Source organism: Eleutherodactylus coqui, chromosome 13 (assembly GCF_035609145.1).
Source record: "Eleutherodactylus coqui strain aEleCoq1 chromosome 13, aEleCoq1.hap1, whole genome shotgun sequence".
Classification (NCBI taxonomy): Eukaryota; Metazoa; Chordata; class Amphibia; order Anura; family Eleutherodactylidae; genus Eleutherodactylus; species Eleutherodactylus coqui.
This window is the reverse complement of record NC_089849.1, coordinates 42,687,850-42,704,588: the sequence shown is the minus strand read 5'-3', so window position 1 is coordinate 42,704,588 and position 16,739 is coordinate 42,687,850. Positions and strand designations below refer to the sequence as shown.

At 43.2% G+C, this 16,739-nt stretch overlaps 1 protein-coding gene across 3 annotated transcripts in view; it reads right to left on the bottom strand.

Annotated features, from left to right (window-relative positions):
* Positions 1-404: 404 nt before the first annotated feature.
* Positions 405-16,739, bottom strand: part of CACNB1 (calcium voltage-gated channel auxiliary subunit beta 1) — a 69,410-nt gene continuing 53,075 nt past the window's right edge. For all 3 annotated transcript variants that reach the window (XM_066587365.1, XM_066587366.1, XM_066587367.1), the window contains 5 exons: positions 16,569-16,627; positions 5,418-5,527; positions 4,850-5,001; positions 1,777-1,872; positions 405-1,457 (listed from right to left, as the gene is read on the bottom strand). In XM_066587365.1, the coding sequence (XP_066443462.1) occupies positions 1,176-1,457; positions 1,777-1,872; positions 4,850-5,001; positions 5,418-5,527; positions 16,569-16,627 (699 nt within the window). In that variant the 3' untranslated portion in view covers positions 405-1,175. The remainder of the gene's footprint in view (positions 1,458-1,776; positions 1,873-4,849; positions 5,002-5,417; positions 5,528-16,568; positions 16,628-16,739) is intronic.

Here is a 16,739-nt window from a genome sequence, read left to right as displayed (position 1 = left end):
CTCCAAGAGACACATTTCTAGGACTGCGTGCCATCCCAGTAATGCACCCTTGTATCTTATATATATTTGAAAGTTCTATAATTAAGGAATTAAAAGTAACCTAATCCTGTGTAATAAGGAATAGGACCAACCGGATCCCCACCAAGTGATAAAAACAGTAGTAGTTGCCTCTAAGGTATCTACACCCCCTCCAAGTAATTTTTGACCATTGCTGATCTATTGATGTAGTCAGCCACAGCCTATATAAATGGAACTTAGCAGTTTTAGACAATAGTAGAGTGAGGTTGCACACATCAAAAGCCTATCTTGACATTTGACAGTTGGGTGACTTTGAAGTGTTTTCGGCTTTCCTTCTACCTGGTCATCCATATAAACTGTATGACGATCAAATGTTCATGCCGAGAAAGTGCTGAACCCATTTATTCAATCTCTGAGGCACATATGGATTTGAAGAATGCATGTATAACTAAAGCATGGAGTAACCAACGTGAATAAGACAGGGACAAAAGAAAAGCACATACAAAGGAAATTAAATAATCAAAAATATGTAACAGTTGACTACTGATCAAGTACAAACACAGCCTATGACTGTCAGGTGTGGTAAACCCAGATGGCCTCACGAGTGCAAGCAGTAGATGTTGGCTATGGAGTAGGGGCTGATGTCAGGCACTGCGGTTTAACATTAGCTAAAAGGATAAGGGTTCAGAGCAGAAGCAGGAAGTTCCCCATCAGTAAACGCTCATTGTCAGCAACTGCCGTGTGATATATATGCAGCGCAATACCTTTAGAGAAAAACATCCTGCAGTGTGACATTCTAGTATCACTATAGTGGGAGTTGGCCATCGCTGAAACACAGACATTACTTGTAAATAATAGGCCATTTCTCTTCTGCGTCTTTAATTTTTCCCATTTAGTGAATTTTATAAACTACGTAATTAAATAGAGATCTCTATATATACTGTATATCTTTGGCTTCATTATATAAGCTATCTTTGCAAAGGCATTGCTTGCAATGTGTTCTGTAAACAGTTTGCCTATTTGTACATTAGCCACCAGGAGGAAAGCTAATAGCTTGGATGTTGTCCCCTCTAATATAGGAGGTAATCTTCCCCCTAGGTAGCAGGGCAGTAATGAAGATATATTGTGCTGGTCTCTGACAGATCCGCTCCCCAGAACTACACAGCATGCTCATCCATCTTACTGCTTGCCCCTGAATCGCCCCGACCGCCCCACAATCCCAGGTTCTGTTTTAGTGAGGTGAGGACTTGCACCTGGAGATTGGAGACAGGCGCAGGGCTAGATGCCAGGGCTGCTGTGGCAAGGGTGCGGTTGAGCAGTGGATTGGGTGGGTTAATGCTCGGCGGGTGAGTTGCTTTCCAGTAGGCTTCTAAGTATTCTGCCAGGTGCTCACAAGCGTCCTCCAGCTGGTTCTCGTCCAGAATGATGTCAAACATTTCCTGTCGTCAGATGAGACGTAAATACAGTTACTACATTGCTTCTCCGCAAATAATGAGATAACAAAATTATCAGCCATGGTTGAGGCAGTGATGCCAATGAGGCAGTATTGCCTCACATTCGAAGCTCTTTTCTATGCATCAGTTTTGGAATAGGCATTATCTATTCCAGGCCTAATGTTGCAGACTAAAATGGAAACAGTCCATTCACGTAAAGGGAACAGATTGTGTTTGTTTATTGAGCAGGACATGAACTTGTCACAGTAGCTGAGTGTTACTCTGTGTTCTACCGGGTATGACTGCCAGGAATGCTGACACTCACCGGAGGGCACTGAGCCAGTTTATCTGCTGCCACCATCTGTACATTTAAATGCTTTGCTTGAGACTTCCCTCTGGATTTTATTAGCCTATGTAATACCTGGGGAAAGAGAATAGAGATCATGCAGGGAGGTTCAGGAATCAGTAGTAAAAAGGAATACAGTGTTTAAGAGAAAGACTAACGAACAGGAACAAGTATGGAATATTCTATATATGAGGTGCAGTCAAGTTCTCAGGTCTCCGAATTTTTTTGTGAGTATAGGAGCAGATAAAAAAAGGGGGGGACACATTTTAGAAGACGTGGGCATTTTTTCGGAGATGACAGATGGCAGCATCGTCCAGTGCGCAAATCCCATGTGACAGCGGTGGGAGGTAGAACCGTTTTCAATACTTAAAATGGCAACGTTCACATTTGTAGAACAGCGTGTAATCATCTGCTTCCTTTACTTGTGAGGAATGACACCCATCGATATGCATCGTCAGTTGGGTGAGGTATGCGGTGAAGGTGTAATGGACATGACAAATGTGTATTTGTGGGTGTGACAGTTCAGGGAAGGCCGAATGACATGTGAGAATGAACCAAAGGAGCCTCGGCCAGTTAGACTGATAAGATGATTGTGCGAGTGGAGCAAGCGGTGATTGGGGATTGGAAGAAATTGCCTGCAAAATTGGCTTTTCTGTAAGATCTGTGCACACCATTCTCCGTGAAGACCTGAAGTTGCAGAAGGTTTCCTCCTGGTGGGTGCCATGGATGTTGACTGATAATCACAAGGCCGCACGTGTGGCAATGTGTCAGGCATGGCATGGGAATGGGACCTTCATTCCATCAATTGTCACAATGGATGATACTTGGATGCCGTTTTTCTGGAGGACGCTCTTTATGGTCACACGTTTTTAGTTATATAGCTCTTGCATCAGCAATTTTCCAATGGGCAAAACAGACCCCTAAAGAAGAGTTTGCAGCGGCCATGCAATCATGGCGTCAACATTGTGAAAAATGTGTATGTTAAGAGGGAGATTATGTTGAAAAGTGACAATGCTTGCAACTTTCTGGGGTAGTTATTTTAAAAAAATAGGAGAACTTAATACTTGAATGCACTTTGTAATCATCTATATACCTATATTATTTTATTAACTTCCCACCCAAAGATGACCTTACCAAGCCTCTGCGCCGACCTCTGTGTAGTGGCCGGCGCTTGTAACTGCAGGCACGGCTCCCATTGATTTCAATGAGAGCTGTGCCTGCAGTTACAAGCGCCAGCCACTACACAGAGGTCAGCGCGGAGGCTTCCACTCTGACCTTTGTGTGTTTGCAAGCGCTAACAGCATGCACCCGCTCAGCTGATCGGTCGGGGTCCCAAGCGACGGACCCCAGCCAATCAACTATTGATGACCTATCCTGATCAGAGGCGTAACTTGAAGCTCCCGGGCCCGATGAAAAACTTGTAACAGGGCCCCCAACTATAATGCTTTACTCATAGTACTGGGTTCCCTATATGGAGAAGAGAGGCATTATGGGCCCCCTAGGGCTCCTAGGCCCGGGTGCAACCGCATCCCCTGCATCCTCTATAGTTACTCCCCTGATCATGATGATAGGTCAGCAATAGTATTTCCCTGGAAAACCCCTTTAAAACACAGAATAGCAGCACAACCCCAATTGGTACTAGCATGGTGCAAAATACCAAGGTTGCACCGGCACTACTTCTAGAAGTCAAAAGACAGGATTGCAGACACTTCTTGAATTTGCAATAGTTTGTAAATGCTTTTTATTACAGATATATGAGATGTTCACAGGATATCCAGGTCCCTTTTAACACCCCAACAGTATCATCCGGTAGACTCAACCACCGGCCACTCCAGAGCTGCACTTCTATTATTCATTACTGGACTATACTGCCCAAGATGTTGCTTGGATATACTGTGAACATCTGATACATCTGTAATAAAAGCATTCACGAACGTTTGCAAATTCATGAAGTGTGTGCAATCTTGTCTTTTGGCTTCCTTATAGATGACCTATCCTCAGGAATAGTTGATTAGTAGGGAGCCGCCACTCATGATCCCTGTTGATCAGCTGATTTAATGCAAAATATGGCTCATATAAAAGTGATAAGAAAATAGCGCCACATAGAATGAGAATGACTAAAAATGAGATATTCAATAAGAACATATAATCTCACCTGATCTGGTTATGCAATAGACACAACATCATTCGCAGCCATAGATAACCTCCTAGGAACCGCTGCTATGGTGAATAGTTCCCCTGGGCAGGTTACCAGATTCCTCCCAGATGGGTAGCATGACAATGATAGGTACTTGAAACACCCAAAAAGCACAGGATCCGATAGAGTTAAAAGGCAATTTATTAGACTATCAAATAGATACAGCAACGCATTTCGGGAACTGTATGCTTGAGAAAGGGGACTCCAGTTCCCGAAAATGTCCTGCTGTATCCTTTTGATGTTCCAATAAATTGCCTTTTACTTCCATCAGATCCTATGCTTTCTGGGTGCTTCAAGTAATCATCATGATATGCTAACTGAAGTGAGTCAGTGCCCAGGTGAGTGCTACAGCCGCTTCAGTCCATGCCAGCCACAGTGCTGTACTTTATAGTGGCCATGCCTGATATAGCAGCTCAATGTCATATACTTGAAAGGGATTGAGTTGCTCTTAGGCCATGTAACTGATGAAGGTGATGTTGCATGCCTGAAAAGAGGCCGTGGTACTCACCCAAGCATTGCAGCCTTTTCAATCAACTAGGCCGCAGGGCCAACCAATCAACTATTGCTGACCTTTCCTGAGGATAGCTAGTCAATAATTTAGCCCCAGACAATCCTTTTAAGCCAACTTAATTTTAAAAGGGTATTTTTAAGATAAGGAAACCCCTGTACTCTATTGATGGCCAGCCCTGAAATAAATATAAGACCTCATTGCACACTACTGCATTACAGCTCCGTCTTGTATTGGGCCATAATAGGGCTTCCACTGTAATCGTTAAATGATCATTTATCAGGACACCCGTTTTATATACGTTATCTGCTACATAAAACACTTAGCACACTTTCTGTAATACTCACTTTAGGAGAGGTGATCTTAATATACACGATAATCGGTGCCAGTGAAGTCTTGGCCAGCTGAGCTGGGTGGTTAATAGTGTCAGCGTCCAGTGCCACCAGTTGCAGTGTTCTAGCTAACTCAAAAATGCGCTCAATCTCACTCTGCACCTCCGCTGTATCCGATGAGCAAGGAAAAACAGGACAGATAATCTCAGCCAAGTAGTACAACACCATTAAGACAAATGAGGAAGGAAAAATAATGGTAATATGAGACCCACCATTAAAAAAAAATTAAATTTACCTGCGACTTCACAACTGTGAAAAACTTTTTTCATAGCTTATTTCTGTGTTGGAATCTAATATCTTGTAGTTTACAGGTCCAAAGCCCGAGGCTGCACTACATGGCCGCTTGATTTCTCAAGGGACTCTGTGAAGTCTTTTTTTTACATTCACCCCATTACTAGCGTATTTTCCAAGGCCATATTTTTGGCTTCACACTAGGTCATATACTGGATTTCCACCTCAATCCTGATGCCTCTATGCCCATATATTCATGTTTCCAATCATTATTGGTACCCAGAGTACTCACCGAGACTGGAGCGTGTGTTAGACCTCTCCATTATGTTGTGCTTGCTGGGATTGTTGAGGACGGAACGTTTGGCTAGAGAGATGTCCGCAGTGACCCGAGTGATGGAAATCCTGTTTAGAAGACCATAAAGACAAATTAAAAATGCTGCAGTAAAACTGGCGCAGACAGAATGATTCATCTCGACGCCGTGTTTTGCATGTTCTCATGATCGACAGAAGAGTATAATAGAGCAAAAAGAAAGATTAGGCAGAGCACCCCCAAGGGAAATCCTAAATGCAGTGATGTGCTTGATCTAGAGAGATGTTGTGAAGTCAACACAAATTAGGTGCTGCCAGCCTAGTAGGCTGGTCGACCTAGGGCAGGGGTCCCCAACTCCAGTCCTCAGGGACCGCCAACAGGTCATGTTTTCAGGATCTCCTCAGTGTTGCACAGGTGATGTAATTATCATCAGTGCCTCAGACATTGCCACAGGTGTTCTTACCATAGGATATCCTGAAAACATGACCTGTTGGTGGTCCCTGAGGACTGGAGTTGGGGACCTCTGACCTAGGGTACTGTGGGTGTTGAATATTCAGATGAAGAGAGGTGTAAAAAGGCTGAGTTGCAACCTGTTGGCAGAGTGAAGCCAATGGTGTAAAGTAAACAGAACTTTATTTAGAACTAGCAGGTAATGTGTTTTGAGGTACACAGACCTCTTCATCAGATACTAGAATACACATATGACAGTGTGTCAGTTCCTCATGGTCAGATATGCAAAGATAGCTATGACCACTGGTGGTCAGCAGTGAGACATTGGCGGTTGAGGGCAGTATTCTATCAGGCTTTTTTTTTAGCCTGATGACGGATCGATAGAAGACCTGAAAGCTCGCTGTAACATCATGTATTTTTGTTTGCCATTAAAAGGTATCATATCTACAAGATTACTTGGTTTCTCTCACTGAGAACAATCACGCTTTGCTCTACTGACTAACATGGTACCAAATCTACTTTTTTTTTGTTTTTGTATATTAGTAATACATATGAAAAAAATGTAACAAAAAAGCAACATCCATGCGAGTGACATTTTCATTCACTTATGGCAGATTTTATCACTAGTTTTTCAAATCCCCAATCACTCATAAAATATCATCATAGTAGATATGGTCTCATTTTAAGTGTTATTAAGGAATGCTTTAATTAACACCCATCCAATACGGACTTTCAGCTCTAACTTTATGGATCACTACTGCCCACTAGTGGTCATATACACATTTATTTTACCACAACAATAAAATAGATTCTCTATTTTGTTTTATCAGTGAGTATGAGAGGCTTTAGGTAATATTACAGTAGAAGAAATACTGTAACTTTCAAATTAAAAGGTTTCTCTAGGACTTTTACTATTGACCTATCCTCAAGATAGATTGACAGCAGCCTGGTGATCAGCAGGGATTCCAATCAGCATATGCCCCGCCAATCATCTACTGATGACCTGTCCTGTGGATAGCTCGTCAATGGTAAATAAGTTTATTTATTTAGCATTTAATGGCCAAGCCCCACATGTACAAACATTTCAGTATACCCCAGCTAAAATGCTATTGTCAGCCATGAAAAATGTCACCTATCTCACTGCTAAATACACGGCTTTCTGGAAATCCTCACTACCGTAATAGAGTAGTACAAAAAGATATAGCAATTCTGCTGGCACTACAGTAAAAATATACTAACAAGATTAAACGGAACGTGTCATCAGGAAATAACCTATTAGATAAATCACATTTATGTGTCAAACGTTTTTTAAGAATATTTGGTTAGCTTTTTTTTACTTTACCATTTACACTTAAAGATTAGTATTTAAGTGACCAATATTCAATGTACAGGTGAAATACTAAAAAGTACCAATTGTCTATTGAAGGAAATCTGTCACCTATATTTAGTACATGCAACTAATGTTAATATAGTATGTACCAACTACAGATGAAAATAATCTTGCCTTTTTTATCTTCCTCTGTTCTTTCAAACATTAAAAATCCAATTTTCTGCGCTTCTTGTGCGGTATGCAAATCGCTACCAAGTCACCTCAGGCTGAAGACATTGTGTGTCAGCGCCGCACTTCAGGTTTCTACACATGTGCAATGATGTCCATCATTTTTTTATACATTAAGGCCTTAGTCAGACGGGCGTTTTTAGCCGTGATTTGCGCATGCGTCCGGCGATTTTATAAAACCATTGCTTTGCAATGGTATCGGACACATGAGCGCTTTTTATGCGCTCGTCCAATAAATTATAGAACAAAAAATCGCAGATCGCACCTATCTGCAATCGACGATTCCTGTTCTCTTCTCTATATGCGCTCAATGGGGCCGGCGGCAGCAGCGCCGACCCCATTGAGAACATATAGAAGACAAATCATTCTTCTCTGCCACAGCTGTAACAGCTGTGGCAGAGAAGAACGATGTTTGCCCATTGAATTCAATGGAGCGGCAATACAGCCGCTCCATTGAAAGCAATGGGCTGCCGGCGTGCGCGGGGTGAATTGTCGGGAAGGGGTTAAATATATAAGCCCTTCCCTGCAATTCATCCTAAAATGTGTTAAAATAAAAAAAAATTGTATACTCACCTTTCCGCTGCAGCCGGAGTCCAGCCGCGGCCGCTGTCAGTTCTCCTGAACTGCTTCTCGGCACTATTCAGCCGGCGGGGCTTTAAAATCCCCGCCTGCTGAATGATCTGGCTCTGATTGGTCACAGCCCTGACCAATCAGAGGCCGGTTTCACTCACACACCCATTCATGAATTCATGAATGGGTGAGTGACTGCTGCCTCTCAGCGCTGAGCCAATCAGGGGCAGGTCTGACTCACATCCATTCATGAATTCATGCCTCTGATTGGCTCAGCGCTAAGCCAATCAGGGGGCAGGTCTGACTCACACCCCCTTCACACCCACTGCAGGACGGCCGCACGGAGCTCCGGCTGCCGGGAGAAGGTGAGTATACAATTTTTTTTTATTTTAACACATTTTAGGATGAATTGCAGGGACGGGCTTATATATTTAAGCCCTTACCGACAATTCATCCCGGGCTCGCCCGCAGCACATTGCTTTAAATGGAGGCGGCTCTATTGCCGTCTCCATTGAATGCAATGCGCTGGACAGCTCCGGCCCGTTTCTAATGAAACGCGGCTAGGAGCAGATTTTCGGGCGATTTGCGGGCGACTTGCGCGCACCGGTCACGCGATTTGCGGATGCGCATCCGTCATGCGATCCGCAAATCGCGCGAAAAACCGCCCGTCTGACTAAGGCCTAAGGATGTTACACACATTAACCAAAGCCGTAAGTGTGGCGCAGGTGTTGTGGCGTACTGGCTTCTATAGTGTTACAGTGTGACAGCTGCTACAAAAAAGCGGGTTCGGGCTGACGTCAAGCCCAGCCTATGTTTTGATTGGTTGGCAGGAAGGTTGTGTCCCCAGTCGGCCTATCAGCCATTTTTGTAGTATAACAATTCCAACCCCTCCTCTCAGGGGGCGCCGGTTATTCCTCTCATGGTGGAGTTCTGCTCCAAGTCCTTTAGGTGTCATCCCTATTTCAGATAAGTCTTTGGTCTTTAACTATCATCTGGTCTTGTTCAACTCTTACTCGGTGTTGTCGTTATTATTGATATCTACATCTGTCAAACATTTATCATCTAAATGGTAGCCTCAGGTTCTGAACATGGGGCCGCCCCTGTCAGGACGATCGCTCTGTTTTCAGTCAGGGTGTTTCCTGTTTTAGCGTGATAAGGTGAGATTTCCATTTTCTCTCTTTTTGAGTTGTGGTATATCTTTTGTTCACCGAGGTATTTCTAATATATACATCCGTCGTGCTGGACAATTATTACGTCTGATCTGGACATGGTCATCGTTCTCAATTGTAACATATGTTATCTCCAGCCTGAGTTGGACATGTGCACAGTTGGATATCAATTTGCATGCTGGGTGGGAAGCACAGGAAATCAGATTTTTTGCATTTGAAAGCACAGAGGAAGATATTTTCTGTAGTCGGTACATCATATGTCAGTATTAGCTTTGTGCACTAAATATAGGCGACTTCCTTTAAACTGTGAGCACAAATGAGCAGCAATGCATAAACAATGTATAAATACACTTCTGGTGATTCTGCTAATGATATAATTGCATAAAACAGCAGAATAACCAGTCTGTCATTCATTTAGTTCATCTTTATTGTGCTTTTGTTGTCTTATGTTATGTACCTAAACCCTTTCATATGTACAGGGCCCTGGAATCAATAGTACTTTTTACAGCAGTCACTAAGGGGCCTTATTCCAGTGCATAAGCATTTTCTGTGGCACATTGGAATAAGGATGGCACGGGTGTCCAATGCTGGAAAGAGAGGAGGCTTACCTGTCTAATGATAGCAGGGCTCCAGCTCTAATGGCCAGGATTAAAGTTAGTTCCTATTCCAGCCATTTAACCACTTAAATGCCGTAGTCAATGTGACCGCAACATGTAAAAGGCTGAGAGAGGGAAGGGGCTCATTCTGTTACCTAGCGGCTCACCATGATGCAATTGTGCTGTGCCATAAGTTGCTATGGCACACGAAGGCTTGACAATGGCTTCTGTATCTGCCATCTACAGTGGCCTATATAAGTTGGCGCTATACAAATAAAGATTATTATTATATTATTATTATTCTAGGGGCGATCATTCCTAATGAAGTACAAAGTCTCCTAGTGGAGCAAAACTAAAAAGTGAAAAATTGTAATAAAAATGTTATAACAATCTAAAAATAAAACAAGTCAAAAGCCCTTTTTTCCTTACTTACTATGTAAAATAATAAAATTAAAAAAATCTCAAAATTTCTATAGCTGCTTTCAACACGACCCACAAAAGAATTTAACATATTATTTTACTCACATGGTGAATGCCCTGAAGATTATATATAAAAAAAACATCCAAAATAACTCATTTTTATCACACCTCACAATTGTTTTTTGAGCAATAATCAAGTTGCAATAATAAGTTGCGTGTAAATGCTACCATCATTTGCTTTTCGGCCGTACAATGATTTTATGTTGAGTTTAAAATCCATTGTTCGGCTGATAGCAGGAATCGCATGCTGTGATTCTCCAGGGGAGTGCTGATAAAATTGTATTCAGCTGCAGTTCCGCTGCAGAACAAAGGGTCTGTATGCAGATAACAGACCACCTACTGTTATCTGCATACAGCTCAGGAAGGCTAATTTATATGCAAATGAAGGTAATAAACTACTAATGGGCATTAGTGCCCATTAGCAGCTTATAGAAAATGATTGCTCAAACTGTCAGTCATCCTATCTTTTGAATGAATTTTGAGTGATCATCTTTGCGTGTAAATGGGGCTTAACACGCGTTAATTACCGAAATGTATAGACCCCCATCAATAGTTATATTTATCGAAATAAATATCTTCTTTGTTTTTAGCTAATTAGTGTAATATTTATTTTCTTCTAAATGAAACTATCACATTGATATGTAGAAGATCTCAGTTCAGAGAGGAGGAGCTGGATAATCCGTGGATTAAGGTATCATATGGACTGTCCACAGCAGTTACTCTGATATTCGCATATAAATAGTCTTCATTTATGCTGAGCGGGTGGGAATGTGGCTTGTCAAGCGCTGCATGGAATGAGTCACTTATGTTCCCGGGTGACTTCGTACAAAGCTTCGCTGTCTCTTACTACGCCGCTGATATTACATGAAGTCTGGGGATTTCCATATCATTATTATAATCTCTATATTTCTGACTCATCGCTTGACAGCAGGTTTATTATTACCCATTTTAAAATATCTGGTTGAATAGAAAGGCTCACAATGTTTGACAGCATAGCCTCCTAAAATAACTGCACTGCCTGCACCCAGTGGAGGCATTTTTTGGGCTGAGCAATCCTTAAAGGGAACCTGTCACCTTGGGCATGTTGTGCTATCTATGGGCAGCATGTTATAGAGCAGGAGGAGCTAAACAGGGTGATATATAGTTATGTGGAAAAGGATCGGTATAATTTGTAACATATTCATTGAAATCCTTGCTCTTTCTATGTTTAGGAGTCCGGTGGGCGGTCCCATCAGGGATTCACAGCGATCTGTGTTCTGCTTAGCTTCTCCTGCTCTATAACACGCTTCCCACAGATCAGACTATATGTTCAATGTGAAAGGTTCCTTTTAAACAGGTTGTGTGAGATTTGAAAAATGTGGATGCTTTCTTACAGAAACACCACCACCCTTATCTATAGGCTGTGTCTGGTATTGCAGCTAAGTCTCATTCAAGTATAAGATATCCTGTGGGTGTAAAGGTCTGATCCTGAACAGGTACATATATATTCAATTACAAAATCATCTTTCTTTAGCATGATAATGTAGAGGGGGACCAGTCTAGTCTATCTTTGTAGAGTTGTTTATGTGTGGGTGCTTGTGTAATTGTTCCACACATGTAACATTCCATCTATTCCACAGCTTAAGGCCTCATGCCCACAGCCATGTCAGACTCCGCCAGCGGAATATCGCAGCGGAGTCCAACACGGCACCCCCAAAAACACCATACTCACCTCTCCGAATCCACCGCACGACTTCGTCCGGCGAGCATACACAATGCAGCGCATAACGTGCTAGCGGTGGGCGGTGACGCAGCCGGCGGTGGGTCGTGATGCGGATCCAAGGAGGTGTGTGTGGTGTCTTTGGAGATGCTGTTTTGCACTCCGCTGCGATATTCTGCTGGTGGAGTGCTCACAGCAGAAGAATCGCGTGACAAGCGGCTTGGCCGCACGTTTTTCCACGGCAATTAGAATATGCCACGATTTCTTTCACGCTGTGGAATTCTGCAGCTTGAACATTGGCAGACAGAAAGCTATTAGGTTCAATAGAACCTAATAGCTACGGGATAATGCCATGGATTTCCGCTGTGTTCCGTTCGTGGGAATTAGCCCCAACTTAGAGGCTCTCTGAATTGAAAAGCGTTTTATTGCTAGTATAAACAAAGACTGTTTCACTTGACCAACTTACTAAACAGACATTTATTTGGAGGGTTTCCCCACGCACCAGGTTTTTTATCCACTGCTTTACATTACAAGTAGAGCTCCAGAAAGTCTCCTTACTCATCTTTTAGGTGTCCCCATGCCCCTTTTGGGTGCTCTCCTTTGGGAGAGATTATGCCGTCCCCTGACCCACTCACCCCCTAGGTGTCTCTACACACCTTTTGGGTGCTCTCCTTGAGGAGACAACACACCGCTCCTGACCCACATCATAGGCATCTCACGAACTAAGCCACAAGCCTGCTACACACTGATGAGGGGCAAACCTTGTACTGAATGGAGCGATGATAGACAATCATTGACATCAGGAGCCGCGGAGGTGGCATGAACAGTCTGCTGACACAGTGACTCAGAGAGCTGCAGGCACTGCTCAGATAACTGGAGACTGGGCATTTACATACAAGGTACCAAACAAATAAGAGTAAGGGCCCATTTAGACATAACAGTTATCGCTCAAAGGCAATCCTTTAAGTGATAATCGTTGTGTGCATTTACGTGCTCCGAGAACTGCTGTGCTCTCGGAGTGCTCAGCTGGTATCCAGCTGAGCGCTCCAAGCAGGGTATACACAGGACAGCTGGAGCGCTGTCTTCTGCATATTCCCGCTGTGTTCTCCCAGTGGGATACCATCTGAAACAATAGTATCAGCAGAATCCCGCTGAGAACTCAGCGAGCAGCCCTGATAGGGCTCATAGTTGTCTTTCAGCTAGCTGAAAATTAACGATGAGCGAATTGTTCACGGACAGTACACAATGGCCGCGCGTTTAGACACAACGATTATCGCTCAAAAGACATGTCTAACTGGGGTATAAGAATTTGAGCTGTCTATTAATATGATTTTTAGACAAATACATGCATGTAATACATTGAACATGCTGGATAGCGCTATGGTGGTGGCTTAATAGTGACATTTCTGACAGCTTCACTTTAACCCTTTGTCCTCCTTCAAAGCTTTATTTACACAGTGGGAAGAGGAGAGGGGGCTGGAGCTCTGCAAAAACCCCTTATTATAGCTCTGATAAGACCAATTAAATCTTACCTATGCATACAAAATAGCCAACCTTTAGTCAGAGAGGCGGAACTGAGCTTACAAAATAGAAGAGAAAGCAAAGACATGTCTGCGCTGCACACGCTCACCCTGCATGCTCAAGGCATGGTCAGAGCAATTAAAAATGGGTATATCTGTAAAGAATAATAACTTCAGATATAGAAGCAATCCATGTGATCTTAGGAGAAACCGTTTAAAGGGGTTGTCCACTTATAAACTACTGATGGCCTGTTCTTAGGGTTCTGTCATTCCAGAACCCCAATGATCAGTTGTTCACCAGACATGCACATTCATGCACTGAGCTCATTTCTGCAGTTAGCAGACAGATTCAATCCCATTGCAGCAGCCAGACATGGTATTACACACTAAGATCCCGCTCACTTCAATGGGAACCTTACATGTAATACCAAGCCTGACCACTGCTGTGCGAATGGAGCTGTCTGCTTCCTGCAGAAATCTGCTCAGTGCATGAGAACACTGGGCAGCTGAACACTGATCGGCAGGAATCCCAGGTGGTAGGATCTACCTACCCTAAGCGCGAGCACCCACTGGCGTTTTTTTACCTGCGTTTTGCGTTTTGCGTTTTGCGTTTTTCCTGCACAGGCATAGAGATAACATGTGTTCCTGTCCACTGGCATTTTTTTTGCGTTGCGTTTGCGTTTTTAACATAGGAACTGTCAGTTGCATATGTGTCCTTATTTTTCTCCATTGAAATTAATGGAAAAGCCGCGAAAACGCCGCGAAAAACGCCGCGAAAAGCGCGCGGAAAAAACGCGGGAAACGCGGCGAAAACGCTGCGTTTTTTCCCGCGGAAAACGCAAACGCCAGTGGGTGCTCGCCCTAAGGGTGGATTATCAAGAGTTGACACCAGGACAAACCCTTTAAAGGGGTTGTCCCGAGGCAGCAAGTGGGTCTATACACTTCTGCATGGCCATAATAATGCACTTTGTAATGTACATTGTGCATTAATTATGAGCCATACAGAAGTTATAAAAAGTTTTATACTTACCTGCTCCGTTGCTAGCGTCCTCGTCTCCATGGTGCCGACTAATTTTTGGCCTCCGATGGCCAAATTAGCCGCGCTTGCGCAGTCCGGGTCTTCAGCAGTCTTCTATGGAGCCGCTCGTGCCAGAGAGCGGCTCCGTGTAGCTCCGCCCCGTCACGTGCCGATTCCAGCCAATCAGGAGGCTGGAATCGGCAGTGGACCGCACAGAAGAGCTGCGGTCCACGAAGGTAGAAGATCCCGGCGGCCATCTTCAGCAGGTGAGTATGAAGACGCCGGACCGCCGGGATTCAGGTAAGCGCTGTGCGGGTGGTTTTTTTAACCCCTGCATCGGGGTTGTCTCGCGCCGAACGGGGGGGGGGGTTAAAAAAAAAAAAAACCAGTTTCGGCGCGGGACATCTCCTTTAAGTCCTTTAAAGGAAACCTGTCAGAACTATTCGGCACCTGCAGTTTTCTGACTATAGCTACATTCATATGTGCGTTGTGACTTTTAGTCACAATTGTGTCTGTCTGTTCCATTTTTGGAGCAGAGAAGCGGAATTAAATTAGAAACATACGTTTATGTGTTTTCCCTATTGATCACAATGTGTTTTGAAGTAAAAGGAATGCTCTCAGTCTGTTTCTATTCTGTTAAGATTCCATTTTTTAACCGGACAAGTAGTGCTGCAGACTGTATTATTTTTTCCGGTAAAAAAACAGGACCATAAGGACTGTCTCACACGACCGGATTTAAATTGTGGAATCCGTAACCATCACCCGCTCGAACAATCCGCGGTATTCTGCACACAGTGAAAGAATAGAACATTGGCATATCCACTCAGATAAGCAGACAGCGAATTCCACAAGCGGAAATAAATCGCAGAAAGTGTTTTTTTGTGTGGACTCCGCACAGAAGGCTTCTATTGAAGTCAATGGAAGCCGCCCGACTTGCGACACATCCGCAATTTACATTGCGGATAGGCTGCGGGTACCCGCATCATCGCCTAGGAACGGCACGGAAAATGTAAATATTTTTTTAAACTCTCTTCTGCGCATGACTGATGGCGAGCGTCCATGGTCATGCGGGGGCACAAGCCGCGGTCAAAGCTGGATTCTGCTGCGGGCTTCCGAATACGAAATCCGACCCATCCATGTGAGACTAGCCTAATTGAACAGAAAAATACTGAAAGCATTCTTTTTTTTTTAATCCATCGAAATCAATTAGGAAAAAAATGGAAATGTTTATTTCACTTCTCTGCTTCAAAAATGAAACAGAGACGGAATTATAAATAAAAGCCCTAAAGCAAGTGTGAAGCCACCCTAAATAAACAGTTTATTAAGGCCCTTTTACATGGCAAGATAAATTGGAATGCGCATACAGCCAGCAGTGAAGTAGTGAGCTGTATTGTTCACTTGGCATGCATGTACGCTGAACAATAGGGTATTTTCGATTGTTCATTGGATCACTGCCATGCTAGTCAACCCTTCTGCCACTTCTTTCTACTTGGCAAATTGCACAACGCCTGCTTATACAAAATGATGCCGCAGCAAATGAACAAGGATTTTCAGGTCCGCATGCAAGATCTGATCAGCGATAATCTAACAATTTGTTGCTAATCGTTCATTCGCTGCATGCATTTACATCTAACCATAACCGTTCAAATCAATCGATCTAGCGATTATTTGCATGATAGCTGTGCCGTGAGTTGCTGCATTCTGTGAGCGTTCTGAGCCTGGAGTTTGCTACATTCATGAGCTGCAGGCTGTCCCCTCCCAGCCAACTGGGATTTATGGCTTTCTCCCTATTACTGTCTCTTTAAGAACTATATGAAAGCAAGAAGACATTACAGACATTGACCTTCGGTGCGAAGTTTACAATGTAGACATTTTTGCAATTCATTTCCTCAAAAAAAATTAACATTTTTAAATGTGTTCCTCTAGCGTTTCATAAAAACATCCATTGTGCAGCCCCATTTCAGTCATTGGCTGTTACTTTTGTTAGATTTAGCAAAATTTCACATTTGGTTTTATGACAATTATCCGTTTATAAACTGCTAATCAGAAATCAAGATTAAAGGTCCTGAATACCTTCCATCAAAGCGATGCTTCAAGAAGTCAAACAAGGCCTTCTGCATCATATCTGTGACCTGCGGGTATACAAATATGTTGAAGAATAGAAGACTAACGTACAATGTATAATAGTACTGGTACAAGTAAAAGAATAAATCTGAAAAAAGCAAGGAAGAAATAAAAATAAGA